General features: G+C 54.2%; 1 protein-coding gene across 4 annotated transcripts in view; it reads right to left on the reverse strand.

The window, feature by feature from the left end:
* Positions 1–5,104: 5,104 nt before the first annotated feature.
* The window catches only part of Sbk1 (SH3 domain binding kinase 1), a 41,139-nt gene continuing 22,614 nt past the window's right edge, over positions 5,105–23,629 (reverse strand). For 2 of the 4 annotated variants that reach the window (XM_060366858.1, XM_021635873.2), the window contains exons 2-4: positions 8,678–8,892; positions 7,390–7,592; positions 5,105–6,874 (exon numbers count right to left, since the gene is read on the reverse strand). In XM_060366858.1, coding sequence (XP_060222841.1) covers positions 6,056–6,874; positions 7,390–7,592; positions 8,678–8,885 — 1,230 coding nt within the window. In that variant the 5' untranslated portion in view covers positions 8,886–8,892 and the 3' untranslated portion in view covers positions 5,105–6,055. Of the gene's footprint in view, positions 6,875–7,389; positions 7,593–8,677; positions 8,893–22,746; positions 23,122–23,629 lie in introns of all 4 variants that reach the window. The other 2 variants (XM_060366856.1, XM_060366857.1) reach the window with 2 other exon arrangements.

Consider the following 23,629-nt stretch of genomic DNA (forward strand, 5'->3'; position numbering starts at 1 on the left):
TAAATTTCAAAAGTTTTATTTTATGTTTTTCTTGCTTGCTATACATCATGTGTGTGTGTATGTATGTATGTATGTATGTATGTATGTATGCATGTATGTATGTGCACCATGTGCTTGCCTGGTGCCCTTGGAGGCCAGAAGAGGACATCTGAGCACCTGAAATTGGCGTTGCAGATGGTTGTGGTTCTTGGAACCAATCCCGGGTCTGTTAGAAAAGCAGCAAGTGCCCTCTCCGGCCCCACTTAATTTTTGAATCTTGCCTAATCTAAAATTGTGCTGTAAATGACATGCTTTGGGCAACACAGTTTACACAGCAAAAAAGCCAGGCCTGTTGGGTCACTCCTGAATCACAGAGCACTATGTAGGCAGAGGCGGAAGGATCTCCTGGGTTTTTGAGGCCAGCCTCTTCTGCACAGGGAGTCCCTGACCAGCTAGGAAAGGCAGTCAGAGCTTATCTTGGAGGAAAAGGGGAAATAAATATGTAAACAGTAAGTATACACCTAAATAAACAACTAAGGAGAGAGGGACGTCCACAGAATAGTATGGCCAAGGGCAGCTCTCTCTCTCCAGAGCGTCCATCTGAAGCGTGAAACTCCATCTCTCCTTAACTGTGATAACCCTCCTTCACTCCGACTCTCCTGAAATTCTTCTCTGTTCTATTGTCAAGGGACTAGCAATGTCGGACTCCACCTCCCTGCTTTTTACCCCCAGCCTCACCATGAGATCTCTCCTTTCCCTCCCCTGCAAGGGAGCCCGCACAGCTGGAAAGCTAGTACGCTCCTGCTCCTTTCCACCTTGTTGTCCTTCTGCTTCTCCACACTTTTTTTTTTTAAAGATCTATTTTTATTTACTTATATGTAAACATGCTGGCACTCGAGGAGGCCAGAAGGCATCAGATCCCCTGTAGCTGGAGTTGCGAGCTGACTTGGGTGCCGGGAACCGAGCTCAGATCCTCTGGAAGAAAACTCTTGACAGCCGCTGTCTCTCTGAGCCTATGTGATTTCTGAGATACTATTTCCCTATTTCTGGCTTTAGGATAGGGCAGCGGGTCTCAACCTGTGGGTCATGCCCCCTTTATGGAGGTCAAACGACCCCTTTCAGAGGGTCAAGACCATCAGAAAACAAATTTACATTATGATTCATAACAGTAACAAAATTACGGTTACAAAGTAGCAACAAAAATAATCTAATGGTTGGGGGTTACCACAACATGAGAAACTGTATTAAAGGGTTCAAAGCTTTAGGAAGGTTTGAGAGCCACAGGGGTAGGCTCTCTCTCTTTCTCTCTCTCTGTCTCTCTCTGTCTGTGTGTCTCTCTCTGTCTCTCTCTGTCTCTGTCTCTCTCTGTCTCTCTGTCTCTCTGTCTCTCTGTCTCTCTGTCTGTCTCTCTGTCTCTCTCTCTCTCTCTGTCTCTCTCTCTCTCTCTGTCTCTCTCTCTCTCTCTCTCTCTCTCTCTCTCTCTCTCTCTCTCTCTCGTCCTCCTGGCAGTTTGGCTTTTTCCTTTGTCAGAATGCCAGGCATCACCACTAGATGGCACACAGGACCTTCAAGCTTGCTTGTGAAAGGGCTCCTTCCAATATTCTGTCTTGACATGATTATCGGGGACTGGCAAGGAGTTGGGGAACTTTGCACAGGACTCAAGAAACATTCTGTGCAGAAAGGGTACTTTTTTCTGAAATTCAGTGTCAACTGGGACTTTAAAAATGTATTGATTATTGATTTGACTGATTGATGGGGAGGGGACAAATGAGGGTTGCAGGGGGAATATGGAAGTCAAAGAACAATTCATAGGACTCAGTTTTCTCCTACCTAGTAGGTTCCAGAGACCCAGCTCAGGTCCCAAGGCTTGGAGGTAAGGCACTCTTATCATGTGAGAACTCTTGACTAGCCCAATTAGAACTTTTTGATATTGAATTAGTCTAGGATGAAGACTCTGGACAGGAAAGGACATTAAGACCCCAAATTGAACATCCCAGGGCCCTACGCATGCTTCGAGGCTGGGTTCCGTATGAATAAACCACTGCCATGGCAGACCATGGCTTTCTCTTCAGAGGCTACAGGAGCGTGCTGAATGTCGTCACAGTAGTGGGAGGCTCACACCCCCTGGAGGTAAATATCAACCTTCTCCTCTGATAACCTGGGAAGTTCTGAACACCAAGCCAGCCGGGTCTGCGTGCTGTTTGCATCTGCAAACGTTCCCTCCTCCCTCCACTCCTTTCAGCGACGTGACAGGTACTCTGAATTGACTGTTTTGTTTAATCTTGGCTAAGAGTTCTTACCTGTGACCCGCTCAGAGTGGACTTCTTTCTCTTTTTCTCTTCCCTCGTCCATTTCATAAATACTTATGTAATTTATTAAATATCTTGTTTTGGACATTGAGCTTCAGGGCATGGGCTAGGGATCGCCTGTCTTGCTTTTCTGTAGACTCTCGGCCCCTAAAATAGTCTCAGATGTTCGCTCATGAATGACAATTGTGTTTCCTTCACGCGTCCTCTGCCGGCACAGAAGGACCAGCAAGGAGCGGCGCTTTGCCCTCGTCTGTCTCTGCTCTTACAGAACTTACAGTCCAGCCAGGAAGCATAGATACCAACATGCCGCTGTGCAAGGGGTGATGGGGGCAAGGAAGCACCGCCCTTTTGCTTCACGGAGATTCCTGAGCAGGGTTCGAAAGAAGGGAGGGGAGGAAGGGGTCCTGGAGGGCCTGGGAGATGGGAGGCAAGTTAAAAGCCCTAGTCTACAAGCATGCTTGGTGTCCATGGGAGGCGAGCAAGAGGGCACCAGCAGCAAGTGGTACCAGAAGAGGTAGTGGGATGAGGCTGGACAGTAACAGCCAGCCTGTGTAGAGCCTGGGGGCCACTCTGAGGAGCTCAGCCTTTGAATTGGGGTGCCATGAAGAGCTACTCAGGGAGTTTTAACAAAGCCACAGCTCTTTTACTAGGAAAAAAAACGGCTCAGGCTGCTAGAACTTGAGGGGACTCCGGAGTTGCCGGGAGGCCAGCAAGGGAACCGTTGAAAGGGAGGGGTGCTGCCTCCAAAAGTGGGCACGCAGGGCGAGTTGGCTGGTCAGCTCTTCATACGATACGAGGTCTGAGGGCGGAGCCGACACAGCCGTTCTGCTGGCACAGTGGGTACCTGGTAAACACCCTGAGTATTAATGGTACACTTCCCCACAGCCACCCCAGGCCCAGCTTTCACGTGGCCCTGAGACCCCTCCTGCTGCCCCATTGCGTCCTTGCCCAGTTAACGCTCTGCCTCGTCTTCCCAGAGCATCCAAACCTGCTGTGCTCAGCCACGTGCCTTCCGTGCCTTCCCAAGCCTTGGTCTTCCGAGCGGCATGCCTCCATCTTAGACAGCCACTGCTAAGCCCTGGGCCCCGGCAACATAACTCACTTTTGTGTCACTGACATGTACACCAAAAGTGCTCAGTAAATACTGCCAAGAGTATGACCAGGAGCTTTTCTGGTTTTGGTCCAGGCTGAATGAGTCTAAGCTGAAGCTGAATTCAAGGACGATTCTCTCTGTCTCTTCTCCCAGAAGGTTCAGGAAGCACCCCCCCCCCCCGCCCTGGCGTAGGTCTACTTGAGGCCTAATAGACCTGGACACTGAGGATGCTACCTCAAAGCATGCCGTGAAAGGAAGACCCACGTGCCGGGCAAACCCCACCTAACCCCTGCAGCTGAGACAACCATTTTTTTTTTCTAAATTTTTATTTTATAGCAATTGTCATAGTTAGAGAAGTAAATAACACATTTAAAAACCTCCTCAGGGCCAAAGGATGCCAGAGTATTTACAAACACATGGGGTAGGGGAGGCAAGACGGAAGTGGGAGTCTCTACGGTTTGAGAACCACCCAGGCCCTGTCCCAGACTTGGACACTGATGCCAGTCACCAGGACCGCCCTGTGGGCTCGGGGCGCGTCACAAGCCATAGTGGCCTCGCTGCTCACGGACCTAGTGGGGGACCTCTAGGTAACCCGAGGCGCCACTTTCCCATCCAGGGAGCTCCCCTACACCCCACAAGCCAGCTCAAAGGGGCCCCTGGGAAGCACCAAAGGACAGGGGCAGTGTGAGGGACACACGGACTGGGACAGGTGTCAGTAGATGATCTGGCCTGCCCTGGGGGGAGACAGAGATGTGCACGTGTGTGCATACATGAACAAACTGTACCTTCACAGAAAAATTGCAAAGGGGGAGGTTTCTTCTGTGATTTTTTTTTTTTTTGTCTAAGTCTCCATGTCTACGATGTTATTAATTTTTTGCTATTATTATCTTTTGTTTTTTTGTTTCTTCAACAGTGACAAACTGAGGTAAACATCTGTAACCAACACCTCCCCTAAGGGGCAAAGGATCCCAGCCCGACGGGCAAGAGACAGTACCAGTGAGCAAGAGCAGACCTGACCCAGTGTGAGTCCTGTTCAGGGTCAGGCTGGCTGCCGCCTCTACGCAGTGGGGCTGGGCTACAGACCTACAGTCTTCTGAGGACTACCATCCTAGGTACTACAAGGGCGAGGCCTCCCACACAGGATCTCAACAGAGAGGGCGCACATGGAATGCGGGATGCCGGCTGTGGAATCTCGCTTCCTTGTTATTGCAGGTCAGGGCGGAGAGGCCTAAGGCAAGAGGAGAAGTCGCGGCTGGGAAGGAGGGCCTAATGGGCCCAGGCGGGCCAGGGCAGTGATGGGGGCCTTCTGAGATTCGGCTCTTGGCAGGAGGAGGGGTTTGCTACTTACCTGGCATGTGTGGGCCCTGTGTCCACTAGGGAAGTGGTGGCACCCCAGGAGCATGGGACCAGGCCCTGGAGCAACCACAGTTTGTAAACCGGACTCGGGCAGGGCAGGGGACCTATAGCCCTTTGTGGGGGGAGTGAAGGTGGTCATGTAGAGAGGTGGGGGTGAGGAACTCCAGGCCGAGAGGTGGTTGGTGCCCCTTGTAGCCAGCCAGCCAGCGCCAAGATGGAACCTCCTTGAATGACCCAGAACCTCTGGAGGGACCCTGGGAGAGGCAACGCAGGCCGGCCAGTTGGATAGTACCAGGCAGAAGGCAGCCTCCCTGTGTTGAGGTTATTGCGGGGGCTCCTCAGGCCTCCACATTGGGTAGGGGTCCCAAAGGAGAGCTGGGGCAGGGTGAATTCCTGTCTCGCTGCCTAAGAACCTGAGCCAACAGCAGGTGTCTCCTGGGATTCCCTGAGGAGTGTGGTGAAACACAGGCCTGGCTCTTGGCAGCTGCCTGGTGAGGCGTCTGGACACTCAAGTCACACTTCACACTCACTCCTCCCGCGTCAGTGACCTCCAGTCCCATCCATGGATATGCTCCTCTCTTGCAAGGGTACTGGCCTAGGACTGAGGCTTACACGCGTGACTCCAACAGAAACCCAGGAAAAAGCGGCACAACCGTTTCCCAGCTTGTGAAGGAGCAGCTGGGTGGTGCACGGACTCCCTTGCCCTAGGGACACAGGAGTTCGGGGCCTCCTGTTCCCTTGCCATCTGCTGCCCTACTCCCAGGAGGGCGCCTACTGGACTGTCCTCAACAGGCTCGTGGCTGCGCTATAGCTCTCCCTCCTGGGTTCAAAGTCCCCATCAGCAGGAGGTGGTGGGGCTGTCATTAGCTATCTGGGTCTGTTCCCGCAGGATACTTTTGCTACGTTTAGGGGGCTTGGCCTCTCCCTCTTACCTCCTGGACATCACTGTTAGCCACCCAGGGCCCGTCCTAAGGGTCTCAGGCCCACATCTGCCCAACACCAAAGCCCCCTTTCTGTGCCCAGGTTCGGATGGAAGATTGTAGGGTGATCTGCCAAGGGGTGTGAAGCGCCGGGAGCGTCCAGGTTCCAGAGCTCCGAGTCTAGCCCACCAGCTCCCAGCCTCTGTCTGGGGCCTCGTCTCCTCTGGGCTGAGGCCGGTCATATGCTAGCTAAGTCACCGGCCCGTCACCGACCCGGGTGTCTGGGCCTCCTAGTCTAAGCTACTCCCTCCCGCCACCGCCACCACGTGCTCCTCGTCCCCAGGAGGGGCTGGAGTGGGCGCGGCTTCCCCCGCCGCGGCTGCGCCGCTCCCGGCGGCTCACACGCAGATCTCGATGGCCGTGGCCAGCACCACTTGCCCTTTGCTCTTGTCCGCGCGGCCGTCGGTCCTGCCCGGGGGCGTGGGGGAAGCCAGGCCGGCCTCGGGCACCGGCACCGGCACCGGCACGGGCACCGCGGGCCCTGCACTGGGCGGCGAGGGCCGCGGGCCGCTGCCGCTATCGGTGAGCACAGTGCGCTTGAGGGGTGCGGGGGCTTCGAGGCGCAGGGGCCCGGGCAGGCGGTCCCCGGGCGGCTTGCGCGCGCGGTGCGACGGCCGCCTGCGCAGCTCGGAGGTGAGCTCGTGCTTGAGGAAGCGGAAGACCTCCTTGGCGGGCCCGCGCCGCTCGGGCTCCAGGGCCAGCAGCCGCTGGAACATGCGCAGCGCGGGCTCGGTGAAGCGGCGCCACTGCGACGGCAGCCCGGGCAGGCGGCCCCGCTGCCAGCGCACGAACTCCTCGAAGAAGGCGTCGGCGCCCGACGCGGCCTCCCACGGGAAGTTGCCCGTGAGCACGCAGAAGATGAGCACGCCGAACGCCCACACGTCCACGCCCGTGTCCACCGCGAAGCCGTCGGCGCGGCCCGCCTGGCACACCTCCGGGGCGGTGTAGGGGATGGTGCCGCTCACGCGCTTTACCCGGCAGCCCACGCGCCGCGTCATGCCGAAGTCCGCCAGCTTGACGCGGCGGCACTCGCGGTCGAACAGCAGCACGTTCTCGGGCTTGATGTCCCGGTGCACCAGCTGCCGGCTGTGCATGAAGTCCAGCGCCAGCCCCAGCTGCTGCACGCAGCGCTTCACCGTGTCCTCCGGGAGCCCGACCTGCGGGGAGAGGGCAGAGCTGGGCGCGCCCGCCTTCCCGGAGGCCGCCACTCTCCCTGCCGTCCTGTCCTCTGAACCTGCCTTGATCCTAGCGCCTGCTGCTGCTCCTCCCAGCCTGGGGAGATACCCCGCCTGCTCCTTTGCTAGGTGGCTTTTGACCCTGACCCTTACCCGAGTGGAAAGATCCCAGCCAAGGACCAGAATCCTCCTGGGTCACCTCCTCTGCCTTGTTTGTTTATTATCTGTAGTAATGAGACCACCAGGCTTGTATGCTAGACAAATACTCTACCGCTAAACCACACCCCCAGAGTTTGTTTCTGTTTTTTAAAGGTCCCACCACCCAGTTCAAGCTGGGTGTAGTGATCATCTTCTGTCTCACCTCCCCACTGCTGCGGCTACAGGTACGCACCACCACACCCAGCTCACTGACTGATCAAACGGTCCACCTCCTTCCAGGATGCCATACTCCGGCACGCCCAAAGCCCATCTCCCCTCTTTGCTACCATGTGAGGTACCTGAGGAGGGATGATGTCAAACAGGTCCCCAGCAGGAGCGTACTCCTGGGCAAAGACATAGCATTCCTCAGTCTCGAAGACCACGTCGAAGATCTTGATGATGAAGGGGCTGGATGAGAGGCTGTTGGTGATGCTTACCTCCCGAAGGAAGTTCTTCAGCTTTGTCTTACTCTTGTTCACAAATTTCAGGGCCATTTTGGTGCCTGGCAGGGCCACAGAAACAAGTGAGACCCTCTCCCTCACAGATACAACCCCCCACATCCGGCTGTGCAACCTGGCCCTGACATAAGGCGGGTGGCCGGTCAGTAGGATGCCCTCATGGCACAGATGGAAAACTGACCCAGGCAAGGAGACTTGTCTAAATCCACCCAGCAGAGGGGGGCTGACCTGGGTCTTCTGCCTTGCAGCCCTGGATGAGAAAAATAGTCAGCAAAGCTTACTGCCTCCTGGCCTGAGCTATTTTCCTGACATACTGTCTACTGTCATCTGTCACATCTGTCTCCCCAGCCAGAACATGGCTCCCTGACGCAGGAACCTGCCTTCTACCAGTATCTCCAGAATTCACCGCCCAACAGAGGCTCAGCAAATGCTTGCCAACAGGTGAATAAGAGACGCCCTTGTAGGACGCTGCTCCCCCAAACTGGGCAGGCATGTGTGCTCTATCGAGCTCGGCTATGCAATAGCACCAGAAGGCAACACATGATGGGCCCTACTTCAGCACGTCACAGTCACACCCCAGGCTAGCCAGTGACCCACTAAGGTCAGCATTGCCTCCCTTCCTTCCTAAACAGAGGAAATGGGCTGCAGGACCCGGGGTCACAAAGAAAGCAAGAAGGCAACCCCGTGCAAAGTGTTCTTCCTGCTGCCTTAGCTATCCCAGGGGCTCCTCCATCCCTGGCAAGTACAGAGTGTCATCCTAGTTCAAACCCGCTGTAGCTCCATTACCTTTGCTGCCTGGCTGAACGTCAGGGTTTGTGTCCTTACTGGAGAAACGTGTGCAGGCCAACCCTAGCGGGCCATCTCCCTACACCCTCTAAGGTGTCCTGTGTCCAAGGACCTGTCCTCACCTCTGTCCAGCTCTTCAGCGTCAGGTGTCACCAATGTTCTCCAAGCACTGCTTCCAGCTCATCTGTCCCTGGTCTCATCTGCCTCAAAGGCACCCAGGTGGCCCCCAAGTAGCCTACCCTCAGTTTCCCCGTACTTTACCCTGCTCTGGCCCCTTGCTGACCCTCTGTCCAGGCATGTCCCCACCCCAACCTTAATGCCTTGCCACCCTACCAACACTCACCTGTGCCCTTGTAAGCCACCAGGTCAACCTTCCCATAGGTCCCTTTGCCCAACTCCCGGACAAGCTCATAATGCTTGGTCACATCGCTGGCGGCCAGTGTGCGCAGGGTCAGCGCTTGCATGTCCTCTGTGAGGAGGGGCACGCCGGCCCCCGGCCCACAGCAAGGCAGGGAGTGGGGCGCTTCGGGCTCGGGGCAGCCCACGCTCATCTTCTCCCTGTTGTGGGGTGGGACATGAGTGACAAGCAAGCCCCCTGCTCCGTCCATCTACCTCCTACCCCCCAGCACCTAGGAATCCCCGGCTGGGCCACAGGGGATGCTGGGCGTCATTCATCTCGTGACCATCCCCGAGGTTTCAGGAGACAGTCGCTGTCCCTCGTTAGCATGTGTGTCACAGAGCCATTTGTCTCACACTCTAACCCACACAGTGCCCAGCAAACACACAGGTTTATGTCATAAAGCAGCAGCCACACATATGCTCCCATTCACAAGTTCTGGGTTTCTGCTGTGGGTGGTGCCGGGGGAAGGGGGGAGGGTCAAGCCTAGAGTTCTGCACATGCTAAGCATGCGCTCTGTCACGGAGCTACGGCCCTAGCCTTGTTCACAAATAATGATGAAGCAGCTGCTGTTTGCCAGGTGTACGGCAGAGCCCTGGGGGACCCAGCACCGTACAAATGCACGACAACCCTGGCCCCTGAGGTTTGTGCGCCAGAAAGACGGACCGTAAACACAGTGAACAAACAAATGGCAGTTTACAGCCAGAGGCAGAGCGGGCTCAAGAGCATGGGCCAGTTAATGGCAGCCTCTGCTGTACCAAATACCTCAGCCGCACCGTTTCAGGCAAGAGAGCACCAATGTGGCCTCACAGCCATGACCAGCAACCTCTCTGGGGACAGCACAAGCCAGTCCTCTCTGGTACCTCCAACTATGGCTCTGAGGCCTGTCCCAGGGAAGTCCTGCCCATTCCCTACAGTCCATGTCCACAGCTGGGACGGTCTTCATGGCTATGGCCCCCATGCTCCTATGTTTCCACATAGACCATCATCCTCTGCTACTCAGGGATGGTTAGGAGAGTGGAGCACCACCTCGGGTGAAGCCCAAGGCCAGAGACTGACTGTGATAGTGAAACCAATGCCCGACTTGGACCCCTCATTTCTGTTTTCCGCCTCATACTTTGCTTCATTTTTTTTTCTGTGGTTTCACTGGGGTTTGCTTGGTATATGATAAAGTACATATTTAAAACACGATTTGATGAGTTTAACGCATGAATATTCATGAATCCGTCATTGCAATCAACATAATGAGCATATCTGTCACCCCAAGAATTTCTTTTTGTCCCACTATGAGCCTGCTATGTCTCCATCCTTATCTTCCAGGCAGCCATCCAGAACGTTATCTCCTTTGCTGTGTGTGCTGGGAGCAGCGCCTCTCCCAGGTGCACTGGGCAGGTGTGTGCATACGCACGAGTGTCATCAGCTGGAGGTCAGCGCTCGGGCCTCCCATCAGCGGCCTCCCATCCCAAAGACTCTGCCTACATCACAGTTACCCCAAGTCCTCTGCTCCCTGAAGGACACGAGCTCCATCTGACATGAAGCATGACTTCCCAGCCACTCGGGCTGGGTTTGCCCATAAGCCCATGCCTATTTGTGCACTCACTCCTTTTGGACAAGAACTGCAGTCCCCAGCTGAAATCTGGGGGTGCTGGGGGCTCCCACCTCCATGAGCCCTGGCCAGCCACTCCCTTCCAGGTCAGGTCCTTTCCCTTGCCTTCCCTTCCTCTTAGGCAGCACGACCCAGCCTCCCACTTCACACAGAGAGGAGGAACATCAGGAGGGAACTTCCTGGCCTCCCACCAGCCATAGGCGGAGTTCCATCTGTGCCGTCTTCAGCAATGGCTGGGATGCGAGGGGCCCCTCCCTGTGCTGGCTCCCATCTCTTCTACTTCCCCAGGCTCCTGCTCTCTCCATTCATGCGCCAGCTCTGTTCACAGACCCTCTTCTCAGAACTGTCCCACCCCCCAGTTTCAGCCTTTTCTGAGTCTTATTTTGACTCCAGATGCCACAGCTACCACCCTGGGAGTCTAATCTAGCATGGCGATGCTTTCACGAACCCCCCAGAGGACGGGCAAGAACCAGCCCTGCCTCCCCTTACTGGGCTCTGTTGCCGGTGTTCATACGGTCCCTCCCAGTCCCAGGCTAGGGTTCTCAGAGCCGCAGCCACGATCGGGCTATACTGGAGAAATGGGGAGGGGAGTTTCTCTCAGCTTCAGGGATTCTGGGACCACAAGCTCTATCAAATGTCCATCAACTCCCTGGGAAATAAGACAAGCTGGTAACCCATGGCTGGCTTAATCTCAAAAGCAGACACCAATTGAGGGTGTCCTCAGGCCGCTGCCCCGAACTGTTTAAGGACAGCGTGGGGTTTTCCCTGAGGGTCTCTGAGGAGCACACAGCCCTCTTAATCCGGAGCCTTTTCCAGCCACCAGGGAGAGGCTGGGCTGGCATCCTGACCATGTGATATATGTACACTCCTGGCGGACAGCGCAGGCATGGCAACTCTCCAGCTGAGAGCATGAGCCCTGCTCGGTCACCTCGCGTGGTTTCCGTGTCCTCCGGGGCTTTGACTGGCAGCTGAAAGAGGCTTTATTCCTTCTATACATAAGTCCAAGGGCGCCTGCCCACTGGGCCTCAAAAGTGCCTCCAGGCACTCAGGCTAACGCTCTGACCACCACCCCACACTGCCTCTGCAAACTTTAGTAGCTGCTAGACAGGCCAGTGTTCCTAAGGGACCTCAACTCTCTACTTCTTGTTCCCCTGCCCGATCTCCCAAGCGCCACTGTCCCCGGGTCCCTCTCCTCTGTGACCCTCTCCCCAACAGGTGCAGGTCACCGACACTGGAAGAGCTTACTTACATCTGTACCTCCCCTGCTGAACATGTTAAAAAAGAGGTCTCAGCTGTGCCCACCTGTCAACAAGCCAAGAGCTCCTGAAGGCAGAGGCCAGGGCAGATTCCATCCTCTCCTGCACTGATCCCTAAATCTCCTGGGTAAGTTTTAGGACTGCCCAGCCTTCCTTCCTCTTCCTGCAGCCATGTTCTCCAGTAAGTGTCAGCAGGAGGCAGTGACTGAATCCACATGCCTGTCCTTGCTGCTGCTCTGTCATGCCTCAGGTACATACATGCCTTTGGTAACTCTGACCCAGTTACCAAACATGACTTAGACAGCGGCACAGCGGGGTGCTACAGAGATGGCATGAGCCTCGATCCTACTGTGAGCCCTTTCAGCTGGGCGACCTACAGCCAGTCCCGGGCCTCAGTTTACACATCCACACATTGAAGAAAACAAAAACACTAATTAAACCGTACCTACTGCAGCCAACCTGTCATAGGGACACAGCTAATCTTCTTAACTCTACAATGAAGTACTATTATTATGCGGTTAAATGAGGCACGGAGAGCGAGTGGCTTGCCCACAGAAACACGGCGAGCGCTGGAAGTCAGTTCTTTCCCAAGGCAAGTGCCGGGGACAACACACCAGGTTCTGAAGTGGCTGGCGAAGGCTCAGCCAAGGATACCCATGTCATCCTCACAGCTCTCGATGGCTGTGTGACAACACCCGTCTGCTCCCCACAGTCGTGTGGATCCTGGTGTACATGACGGCTTGAGGCTGGGTTTGGCACGGTGTGTCCAGCTCCTGAGTGGCCGGAGGATAAAGACACATCTCACGGTAGGGGAGCACCGCCCTCCAGGCACGGAACACACCCTTTTGAATGCGCTCAGCTATAGGCTGTGCCTGTGAACTCCCAGCGCCAGGAAACAGAGGTCTCTGCTGACCTCTGTTTCCTCCCGGCTGGTGCTCGGCAGGGCATCCACCTACCACCCACACTCTGGGTGACTGCTGCCTCAAGAGACCCTTTGGGTGGAGCACTTTCAGGGCGTGTCCCCACTGCTCTAGGACCCATGTGTGTGGTGATCCAGAGCTTCCCCCCACCCGCACCAGGGTGCTAGGCTGCTGTCTTGACCGTCTGATGGGTGTATCCTCCAGGAGATGGACATCCTGGTGTGCAGGCATCGCAGCCCTGGCTCTGCCACACGCTGGAGGGGCACCATAGTGGGGGAGGGTTCCCCAAGCAAGAAGCAAGACTGAACCGCCTACCACTTCCTGTTGGCAGGCAGCCTGGGTGGGGTGCCTCCCTGTGATGCTGCGCTCAGCACAGCACCCGGTTCACAGTGCTTTGGAACTCTCACTTCTCACCATCAGCAAAGACAAACGCACACAAGCCATAAGCACATACACACAGACACACAAGCATGCATACACATACAGTGGCGCCAGCTTGGCCACGTTTTCCTTGCTAAGTCCTCACAAGAACACTGGAGAGAGGGCAAGGGGCTGCCTGCGCTTTACAGAAGCAGCTTACCTGTGCTGTGACTTAGACACCTGTAAACACGCTAATGATTTCGGTAAAGGTACAGGACGGGGCAGCCACTGTCACTACTGAGTGATGTTTTCTGTTCTACAGATAATCACAGAGGCTCAAGAGTGTGACGACGAGTCTGTGGCTATGGCAGCCAGCCAGCTGCTAGCAAACAGTCTCCTCTTCTACAGTACAAAGTCACACTCGTCGGCTTCCTTTATGTGGCCATGCGGCTGGCTTCCCCCACCGGGATGAGACCACAAGTGACATGTCGGCTCAGAACTTTTCCCAGTTGCAGAAGCCTCTGGATGCTGGCATGAGCGAAGGACTCCCAAGCCCTCAAAGGTGGAGGAGCCACAATGGAGATGCCGCTGAGGTCCCCCAGGAAGGGGTGATGGTTACCCACCCTGCACTGTTTTGTGTGTGTGTGCTGTGTTTCACCCCTGAGGCACGGCTTGTCGCAACAGCTACCGCTATTCTCATTAAGAGCTGTGCAGCCAGTAGACAGAACTGTTTTGCACCTGCCTGGAACACGGCCAGACTCCCCAGAATGATGACAGAGACCAAGGACAAAAAAAAAAAAAAGCAATCACAGGAGTGTGTGAAGAGAAGAGGGCCTGCCCGGTCCTGTCTGGTGGGAGAGTGGTGTCACGGTGTTTATTTACTCCATCCTGGGTGCTCTATGCCCTGTGAGCTAGATTTCAGTCAAGCAACCATAACAGCAAGTGATGTGGTTGCTCTACCCGCACTTTATAGAAAAAGCCCCTCCAAGCCACAGTGAAACCTCATTGCTTTTCTGCGTGTCCTGCATAGCCCACACTGGCCTTAAATTCTTGCTCCTCCTGCCTTGGCTTTCTGGGTGTTGGAATTAGAGGCCCTTGCCAGCACACTCAGTTCTAACTGCCATTTTAGCAGTATTAAGAAGCGAGACCTGGCTAGACGTCAGGGCGCACACTCTAATCCCAGCACTTGGGAGGCAGAGGTAGGTGGATCTCTATAAGCTACATAAAATCAGTCTCACGTGCACACGCACCACACACACACCATCACTGATGAGTGTGATCTTAAAAAGGACAGACCTTGGACACTACAGGCCGGGTTCCTTTCAAGGGCTCACCTGGTTTTTCTCTGCTTCCCTTCCAGCTTATTCCATGGGATGCCCTTGACCTTCATGTCCTAGCCTCTAGAACTGAGAAATACATCTCCGCTCATTATAAACCACCCAGTTAGGCCCTCAGCGGCAGCAGCACCAAGCAAACCAAGATAGCTACTGGGGCACACATGGACTCAAAGCTGGTGTGTGGCAGAGGTGGATTCAGATCTGGGGCTCTTGTCCCGTGGGACTCCTCAAGGCAGACCCAGAACAAAAGAGCACATCCTCCATCCTGGGGGGTGCCAGCCGGACCTTTCTTGTTTTCTTAGCCTAACTGACCTGGAACTTACTATGTAGACCAGGATGGCCTAGAACCTGTGATCCTCTCCCCTCTGACTTCTAAGAGCTGGAACTACAGGAGTGGGCCACAATGCCTGGCTCCAGCTGAGCCTTTCCAACCCTTACACTAGAGTGCTAAGATTCAATGGTTCAGCTTCCCTCCATTAGGCCCTGGACCTACAGTGTTTGCAAGGGCAAACTCCAAGGGTCTCTTAACAAAAACCTGGCCCACAAGAATCCCCAACTGTCCAATACTCCGAGGGCGCCACCCCACGTGCCTGGATGTGGCTACTCAGTGTCCCCGTGACAAACACAGCTGTGTGCTGACCATCAGAACTGAGTGGAGGGCAGCCCAGTGACCTTACCCTCTTCTGTCAGTGAAAAGCAAGGGAAGCTGCAGTGCATCCTCCTGGCTTTTGGGAGGGAGGCAGCTGGCCACACCTCAGTGCTCTTCATGCTCCCTCCCTCAGGCCTTCCTTGGACTAAAGTTGGATGAACTGCTTTTCTCTATCTTGCATTTGTTTCAAGGTAACGGGCCTGTGGCATTTTTGTACGTGTGTCATTGCACTTTGCCCGGCACTCCACCCCAGCCAGACTGAAAGTCAGATCTGACTCAATTCTTGCCTTGCTCACACAGCTGCAATGGAGTTTTATTCACTTGACTGTTTTTTTGAGAGTGGAGCTTAGCGGGGTGGCACTGAACTCACCATCCTCCTGCCTCCACCTCCCAAGTGCTAGGATTACAGGTGCAGGCCCCATTTGGCCTTACTGTGCTCCCGAAGCTCCTTGATGCTCAACCTGTTTCCCATTCTTTGGATGGCAGCCCTGCCCTCTGCCCATGTATTTCACAAGGGTGTCCTCCGCACTGTGATTATGGACAGGCCTAACCCCAGCCTCCCCGGCCCATGGGTCCATTATTCCATCTGCCTCAAGATGGACATGTGCCCAAAGGTGACCCACTGTGGGTAGGCCCTGGGACTTCTGCTGGAGCTGTGGAGAAACAGCATCCTGCACTCTGGGTGTGAGACTGAGGTAAGGACACAGAGCTACAGCTGTTAGGGGATGTCTGGCCACACCAAGGGGGAAACCTGCCTGACAGGGAAGCAGCGAAGATGTGCTGACGAGGCCTGCCTAGGGCCAGTTATTCTCCTGAACATTTATTTCATGAATCAATGGATTTCTGTTCTGGCTTTATTAAGACAGCTGATTGGGTTTATATAACTCTCAAGCTAGACTTCCAGACAAGTGTACCTAAAACATAGCGAGAAAGCCACAAGCTCCTTGAAAGCCAGCCCCTGCCTTAATCATCTTGCTATTCCCAGCACTGAGCCAGGGGGTGACAAATGCCGGTGAATAATTCCTTACGTGTTTGGAAAGTTGTAACTTTTTATATCTTGGCTTTCCTGAGTGTGACCCTGCAGGCACACAGTTATCTTTCTAGCACCACATGAAGGGCTGTTGGTCCCATTCTGCAGATGGACAGACTGATGGCCAGAGGCACAGGTCGGTGGCAGGCTGGGTCAGGAGCCAGGAAGTCTTTGGGAGTCAAGTGCTGTCACCCTCTAACAGTCTCAAGCCTAGGTGGCATGAGGGGAGCAGCTGCAAGGAGCACTGGTTGCTGGGGATAAACAGGCTACAGGTACCAACAGAAAGTGACGATCATGAGCTGGTACCTACGGACCCACCGAACCCTTACATTGTCTCATAGCGTGGGGACTATTACTGACTCCAATTTACAAATGAGGAAAAAGAGGCACTGGTGGTGTCTTTTTTTCTGTGTTTGATGCTAGGGATAGAGCCCGAGCAAGTGCTTTACTCCCAGGCCTTTTTATTTTAAAACAAGAGTCTTGCTATGTAGTCCAGGCTGTCCTCAAGCTTTTGACCCTCCTGCCTCAGACTCCCATGTAGCTAGAGTGATAAGCAGATACCACCAGGCCCAGCTTGGTCCCATCATTACAGCAAAATCATCCATCCAGGAAGCAGTAGTTCCAGGCATTATCATCCTGTGATCCGAGCTCACCCACTGCTTTGCTGTCTCTAAAGCGAAGTGGTAGAAATTACCATTTATTTTGCCATTTAATCTCTGTGGCAAGTCCTTTACGGAGCAGGACACAGAGGCTCACAGCAGCCTGCCCACAGCACACAGCCTATCAACCACAGGTCCAGGACTGAATCCTTCGCTTCTTAGGCTCCACATCCTCTTCTTCACTCTCAGTCTTCAGCTCTGGGCCCCGGGTCTCCCTTCAACCCATGTTCAGCACCACAGGCCTGGACAGCACCCACTGAAGACTAGCTAAGTACCTACTGAAGGGAGAGAGTAGTGGGGACAACAGAGTAAGGAGCCAGCCAGCCAGGGATGGGGAAACTACAGAGCTGGATCTCCAGTGCCCATTGCCAAAGACCTCGCAGTAGACACCCAAGATGCGTCCAGCTTTCTACTATTGCTATAAAAAGTTAGGTGGCCTTGTGCAGAAGTAATTCGACACTCAATGGATCCAAGTGTAGATCTGTACATCGCTTCTAGAAATGGGCCTGTAAGTGGGTGGGTGGGTTTGGAATTTTTGCAGAGCCCCAGACGGACATCCTGACAATTAACAGCCTGGGACTGTTCCTTCTGCCTGGACAGCTCTATGTCCACATGGCTCTTTCCTCAGTGTTCTACTTGGGTGACACCTTCCAGCCCAGAGCCACATCCCGCCCTTCCCTCCCCCGCACCTTGCTCTATTTCTCCCCAGTGGAACGTAGCACCTCTGAATGCATTACATAATTTACCGACTATGATGACATCTATTAACTATGGCTTTCTCCCACTCGAACTGAAGCACCCAGAGGGCAGGGATTTTTATGGCCTGGTCTTGTTCACTGTGGAGTTCCCGGGAGCTGGCATGGTACCTGGCACAAGGCAGGTGCTTGGTAAACATCTGTTGAGTGAGCAACTGAGTCTCTTGGGGAGATGGGGACTGAGAGAGGAAGAAAGGAAGGATGAAACTACCAGGCATAACCCTGCATGGGCTAGGGAGCAGAAGGAACAGCTGAAGGAGGCAAGGTGGCAGGTGCCAGGTGCTGTTCGAGGATGAGAAGAGGACAAGCAAATGAGAAGCCTGCCCTAACAGTCCAGCAGCACCAGGATGGCATCCCAAGGGATGCCACGCCATACAGCCTGCACTCAGCAAGGTCCCCTCTGTCCCAGGACAGGCATCACAGTCTCTGCTCCTGAACGGCCTCCCCACCTCCACACTGGCTTACCCAGGACCACAATCTGCCTGCTCTCGGACTCTCCTGCTCACTGCCAGGAGAGTCATGGTAGGACATGCCTGTTTCTGCATCCAACGCTTGGGGGTCAGGACTCAAGGAAACCATGGGATTCCTTTGTCTTATCTTTTGAGTCAAGGTCTTGCTGTTAAATAGCCCAAGCTGACCTCAAACTCAAAATCTTCTTCTTCCTGACTGCTGTGTGCACAGACAAACAGCCACCATGCCTGGATTGTCCCAGTCCTTTGATAATCATGCATAACCTTTCAAGCACGGTGTTGTGGTCCAAAAAGTAGCAGAAGAGGGTATTCAATGTCTCCCCTTCTGAGTGCAAATCCTGACATTGTCCCTTCTTAGCAATGTGACCTTGGGTAGGTTGTGCTTCCTACTGATGCTTGTTTGCTCATCAGTGGGACAGGGCTTGGAGTGCCCATTGAACACAGTGGGCTGCATGCAGTGAGAGCTAAGGCATTTCTTAATTGCCTGGCGAGAGGCAGACACTTGGTAAGAACTGGCCAGACAGAGGGACCTGCGGTCTAGTACTCCCGCTGTCTGTGCGGGCAAATTTGCCCTTCTATTCCACACACAGAGGCCATCTTTCTGCTGCTAAATCTTACTCCTGAACCATCTACGGCAAGAAAGGTCTGTGATCACAGGGCTCACCCTCCCCATCTGTCAGATCCGGAAACAGGAGACTTAAAAAGTATTCCTGGGTCAAGCCACGAGATACAATGTTCTTCACTGTCCTTGCCACCAAGGCCAACTAGAGATCACTATGCTGTGAGTCTCCAGGTCTGACTTAGAGCCTGCCTCTGTCTCTTCTAACTGGCAGCCCACCCCCTCCCTAGACAAAACCTTGGTGGCCATTTAAATTGGTGATTCTTAAAGACCCTAAACTCATCACTTGAAAGATGCAGGCAGCCTAGCACTCAGGACTTGGCACAGAGATCATCCACCATTGGTTGATGGCCCAGTGGCCTTGGCTAGGTTGGTCCCAGTGAATAATTGGTGACTGCTAGAGAGATAGCTGAGTGAGCAGAGGCTCTCTGGAGAACGGAGCTGCTCCCCAGCCCCAGGTCTCCTCTGAGCTACAGAGGGACAAGCAAGCCTGCAGCCAGCATAGCAACCTATACCAAGGCTCGGGTGTTCGCTACCATTCCTAGCCAGAGGGTCCTGTGCAAGCTGCTTGTCCTCTTGAGTCTGTTTCTTCCAGTTAAACAGGTGTAAGAGCTAGAGTGGTGGCTCAGTGGCAGAGTACTTGTCTGACATGTCCTGGGCTCCAAAAAGAGGAAACGGGTATAGAATGGTTCAGGTTCAGGTATCTACAAGAGCCACCACTTACAAGCCATTTAAAATTGTTTTAGACACACTGACTCATTTAAACCTCAAATACCCTTGGGAGAAGTGTTTTATGTCCTTACAGCCAAGGAAACTGAGGCACAAAGAGAAGATTAAGTAGTCATGTCTTAGAGACGATTTGTCTGATCCTAACCCATTTCATAAAGACACGTTGTGCACTCACTGTGTGCTCGGCCCTGACCCCCCACCCCCGTATCTGAGAATACCTGAGAGCTGTGCAGCCTGGGCTTGAGAGCTTACACTGGGCAGTGCCGTAGCCAAGGCATTGATGGTGAAACAGACGCACGTCAGGCAAGGTGCCATCCCAGGGGAACTGCCAGGGAGCACGGAGAAGGAAGCTGCCAAGTATGGCAGTACAGACCTCAGCAAGGAACCAAAGCCTGGGGACACTGTGCTGGGACAGCAGAGGACACAGGGCAGAGGCCCAAAGTGGGACTATGCAGGTGCTGAGGGCTAAAAGGTGAGCAGATGGGGGTTGGGCTACAGTGAGGAAGGGTGACCACTGTCCTGGAGGAAGTGGGAAGACATGACAGGAAGTGGCTTCCCCTCCTCTCAAAGAAGCTGAGACTTGTTCCCTGAGGGGCGAGGCACAGCATGTGGCCCTGACCCAGGCCTTGCCTTAGGAGACTATGGTGCAACTGGGCTGCAGCACCCTGGAACACACTGGTCCCCGGGTGAAGTCCCGGAGAACTTCAGAACCCCACCAAGCCTCGTGCTGGGTGTGAGATAAAAGCGACCTTTACCTATCCTGAACCCCACGGTGGAGAAGGCCTCAGGGAAGCCCTTCACCGCACAGCCCCACTTTTTTTCCTTTTTTCAGACAGGGTCTCACAATGTAGTTTTGACTGGGCTGGAGTTCACTATTAGACCAGGCTAGCCTCAAACTTAAGAGACGACAGATCTGCTTGCCTCTGTCTCCTGAGTACGGGGATCAAAATTGTGGGTCACCATGGCAGGCCAGGGACCCACTTTATCTCTAAACGTGGAGCTGCCATCCCTGTCTGCTCAGGGCATTTGAGGACTGATATTAAAGGTAAACCTTGGGGGTACTGCAGGTGCTATTCATAGCACTTTACAGACATCCATTCACTCAGCCCTCCCAACAGGCCCCCAAGATGAGTGCTAGGATTCTTTCTTACAGAAGAGAGATCTGAGGCACAGAGGTTAGGGACCTTGCCCAAGGCTGCACAGCTGGGCCCAATGGGTAGAGTTTTGTTCCGTCTTCAGGGATCATCCGCTCAGGTCTGACAAGTGGAAGAGGTGGTTCTAGGATTTCCAGCCGAGCCCTGCCCTGCCCATTCTCCTACCCGGAAGCAGCTGGTATATTCTGGAACCCTCTAGCAACTGTTCAAGCTGCAGGGAAGGATGCTAGGGCTGTGGAAAGTCACAGCAGGTCCCCTGGCTGGGATCAGCTCATCTGCACATGGCAATAGAGCGTAGAAGACAGAGCTAAAGCCTTCCTCAAGGAACCCCTCACCCCACCTACACTGTTGGGAGCACCGAACACCCCTTCTGCAGTCAGCAAACACAGGCCCTGAGAACTGACTAATCAAGGTCAGATTAGTCACTGGATGGGCAGCTGGTGCCAGTTCAACACAAACACTTGGTGAACACAGAGTGGGGCTCAAGTCCTGTCATGGGCTCAACGCAGTGTTGGTCTACAGGTAAAACGAAAATTTGTCCAGAGCCTGGCACTACGGACTAACAGTAAAAACTCCTTCACCGGCTCCTTCCAAGCCCGACATTAATACCATAGCTTCACGGGTAAAGGAGGAGCTAGAGTGGCAGGGGTATGACAAAAAGGAAGAAAGGGGTGGCCAGGAAAGGGGACTTTGACCCCTCTAGACCAGGAGGGTCTACTTCGCGGGGCAGAAAGCCTTTGGCGACCTGTCACTGAGCCCTTCCCCTGGAGAGAAAAGGGACAATCGGGGCCTTTCTCCCTAGGACCCAGAGCTAATCCCACAGACCTGCCTCCTGCAGGGCTCTAGGAAGACGCCAAGAGTCCTCTTTGCTCCCTAACTCTGCGCTCTTCAGCCCTGCCAACTCCTGCATTTCAGTGACTGGACCCCCCCAGCCCAACATTTCCTAGAGCAGCTCCCAAAGGAAATCCAGCCTAACCCTGCAGTGCCCCTTGGCCTCATTCTATGAGGCAGCCCCTGGCCTAGGCTCCTTTCTGCTTTTAGTCCACTCTAACAGTATTATTTTATAGATAAATAAACTGAAGCCCAAAGTACTAAGTGCATCCCAAACACAGGGTAAGTCCAGAGCTGGTGCTCTCCACACGCCATCTCTTCTGACCTCGGGCTACAGCAGACCTTGCTCCAGGAAGAGGTCAAACCTTCCGATGCCAAGGCCCGTGGCTGGGACCTGGTGCTGGCCTCTGGCTCTGGCCCAGTTATTTGGCAACAGCTATCAGCGTCATGTTTAGGGAATGTCAGAAGCTGGGGCAGGACAAGGTTACTCTGTTCTGTTTGCTTTAGTGATGGAACCCTTGCACATGGCAGACATGAGCACCATCCTCTGCCCAGTGTTCAACCTGGGCCACCTGTTCAAAGCACAGAACTCAATCCTGGAAAGCCAGAGAAGAGGAAGCTTGGAGAGCCTTCTGTGGGACCAGTCTGAAGTCCCGGCTCTCCTCACTACTGACCTTAACAAACCCTGATGGTCACTCTGTCCGTCTGAATCCTGCCTTGGGGGCTGTCAGGGAGCACACGCCTATGAACAGCCACTGCGGAGCAATCAGTTCCCAGCTTCCACTCTGCCCTGCAGACCTGGAGGTCAGCAGCAAGGCCGTAAGTTCCCATCAGTAAAGAGCAGGTAGGGAGTTCTTGGGACAGCTGGGAGCATGTGTCCTACCCAAACAAGCTGGCCATTCTCTGGCTTTGGGCCTGAGGTTGCTGCATCCCCTGGTTTTTCAACAGGATCCCCGAATCAGCATTTACATGTGAAATCTCCCAAAAATGTTTGAGCACCAATAACAAATGCAGACATGTGAAATAGACTGGTCAGCAAAACGAGGGCTCTAGGCTGTATTTTCCCAATGTGAGGACATCAGGCTGTAGGTTCAACAGTTGCCGGTGTGACCAGAACAAGGCAGGCCCTGACTCCTGAAGCCGGGCCTGGATGCACAGCCTCACAGTGCAAAGACATATGCCACCGTCTCTAAGCTGCCCAGCTACCAACATCCCAGACTGGGCTCTCTGCTATGTGCCCGATCCAAGCCGGAACGAAGAGGGAGGTAGGGGTAGAAACAGCTGCCGAGGGACCCTAGAGCGGGGTTCTGGGTCAGGGGTATTTTATATGATAGAGGATTAGAGACATGGAGACGAGCCAGGTGTAGTGGGGGTGCCTGGAACGTAAATTAGGGCAAGCTACAGAGAGCTGGGCCGCCAGACTACTTTATAAGGGCTACTCTATGGGGAGCCCGGCAGGTTAGCAAGAAAAGAAAGCCTTCCCTAGCGGTGCCCTTCTGGCCTCATAATGGTACTTTCATAGTCATTTGAACCTCTGCTCTCCAGCCTCTGCTTTGACTTCCTTGCCTGTGGGGTGTGTGACAAAGTCCCGAGCTCCAACCCACGGCACAAAATAAACTTCCAAGACCGTTAGGACACACCTAAAAGCTTCTGATATTCTGACTTCAATCTGTATCCACCATGCTGGCTGGAGAGTATATGGTTTACTGTCATTCTTTCTGGGAAATGCCACAGGCTTGATCAAGGTCACCCAGTCTTCAGGGCAACTGGCTTCCGCACATCCTCTTCTGGGGGTGACTGCCTTGGCCGCCCTTGACTTTGCAGGAGTGCTGACCCAGGCTACATCCACACTCGTGGGGCAAAGCCAGCAGCAGGGTGGAGTCCAGGCAGTGGTCGATGGGAAGGCATCAGCTGCTCAAGTCCGAAATGGGGGATCAGGTGTCTCATGGATGGGGGACAAGGGTGGGTGCCTGGTCCTGACAGCACCTTCTGGACAAACAGAACAGCCCAGGGATCTGAAGCCAGATCATCAGGAAAAGAAGAATGAAAGCCCCAGACTCCAGGGTTGGAACTTCAGACATGGTAGAGGTTTCAATGAATGAATAAATGAATGAACAAAGGAACTTCTAGAGGTCTCCGTGCCCAGGGTCCTGCCTTCCCCAGCCTGTCCACTGGCCTCTGCACCACTGCCTGTGGGTGGAAAGCTAAGAAAACCTTCCTGCCCTCTCTCAGGGAACAACACCAGCAGGATCTTCCAGCTTCCCCTGGGTCCTGGTGTTTAGGACTTCGTGGAGGGCCTTTTTCTTTGCAGATGCTTTGGAAAGCTTAAGCAAGAACCCAGACTCACTCCTTCATTTGTAGAGGACACAATGTCCCAATCCCAGACTTGGCCCTAGCTGTTCCCAGGGTCAGGCAAAGGTAAGGGACTCAGGGTTGCTGTCCTTGGGACTTAGAGGGACAGAAAGGTGCTCTGACCTGAAATGGCTCCTTCACTCAGGGTACCTCCCCTCCCCAAAAACTCGC

Source organism: Meriones unguiculatus, chromosome 14, assembly GCF_030254825.1.
Source record: "Meriones unguiculatus strain TT.TT164.6M chromosome 14, Bangor_MerUng_6.1, whole genome shotgun sequence".
NCBI classification, from domain to species: domain Eukaryota; kingdom Metazoa; phylum Chordata; class Mammalia; order Rodentia; family Muridae; genus Meriones; species Meriones unguiculatus.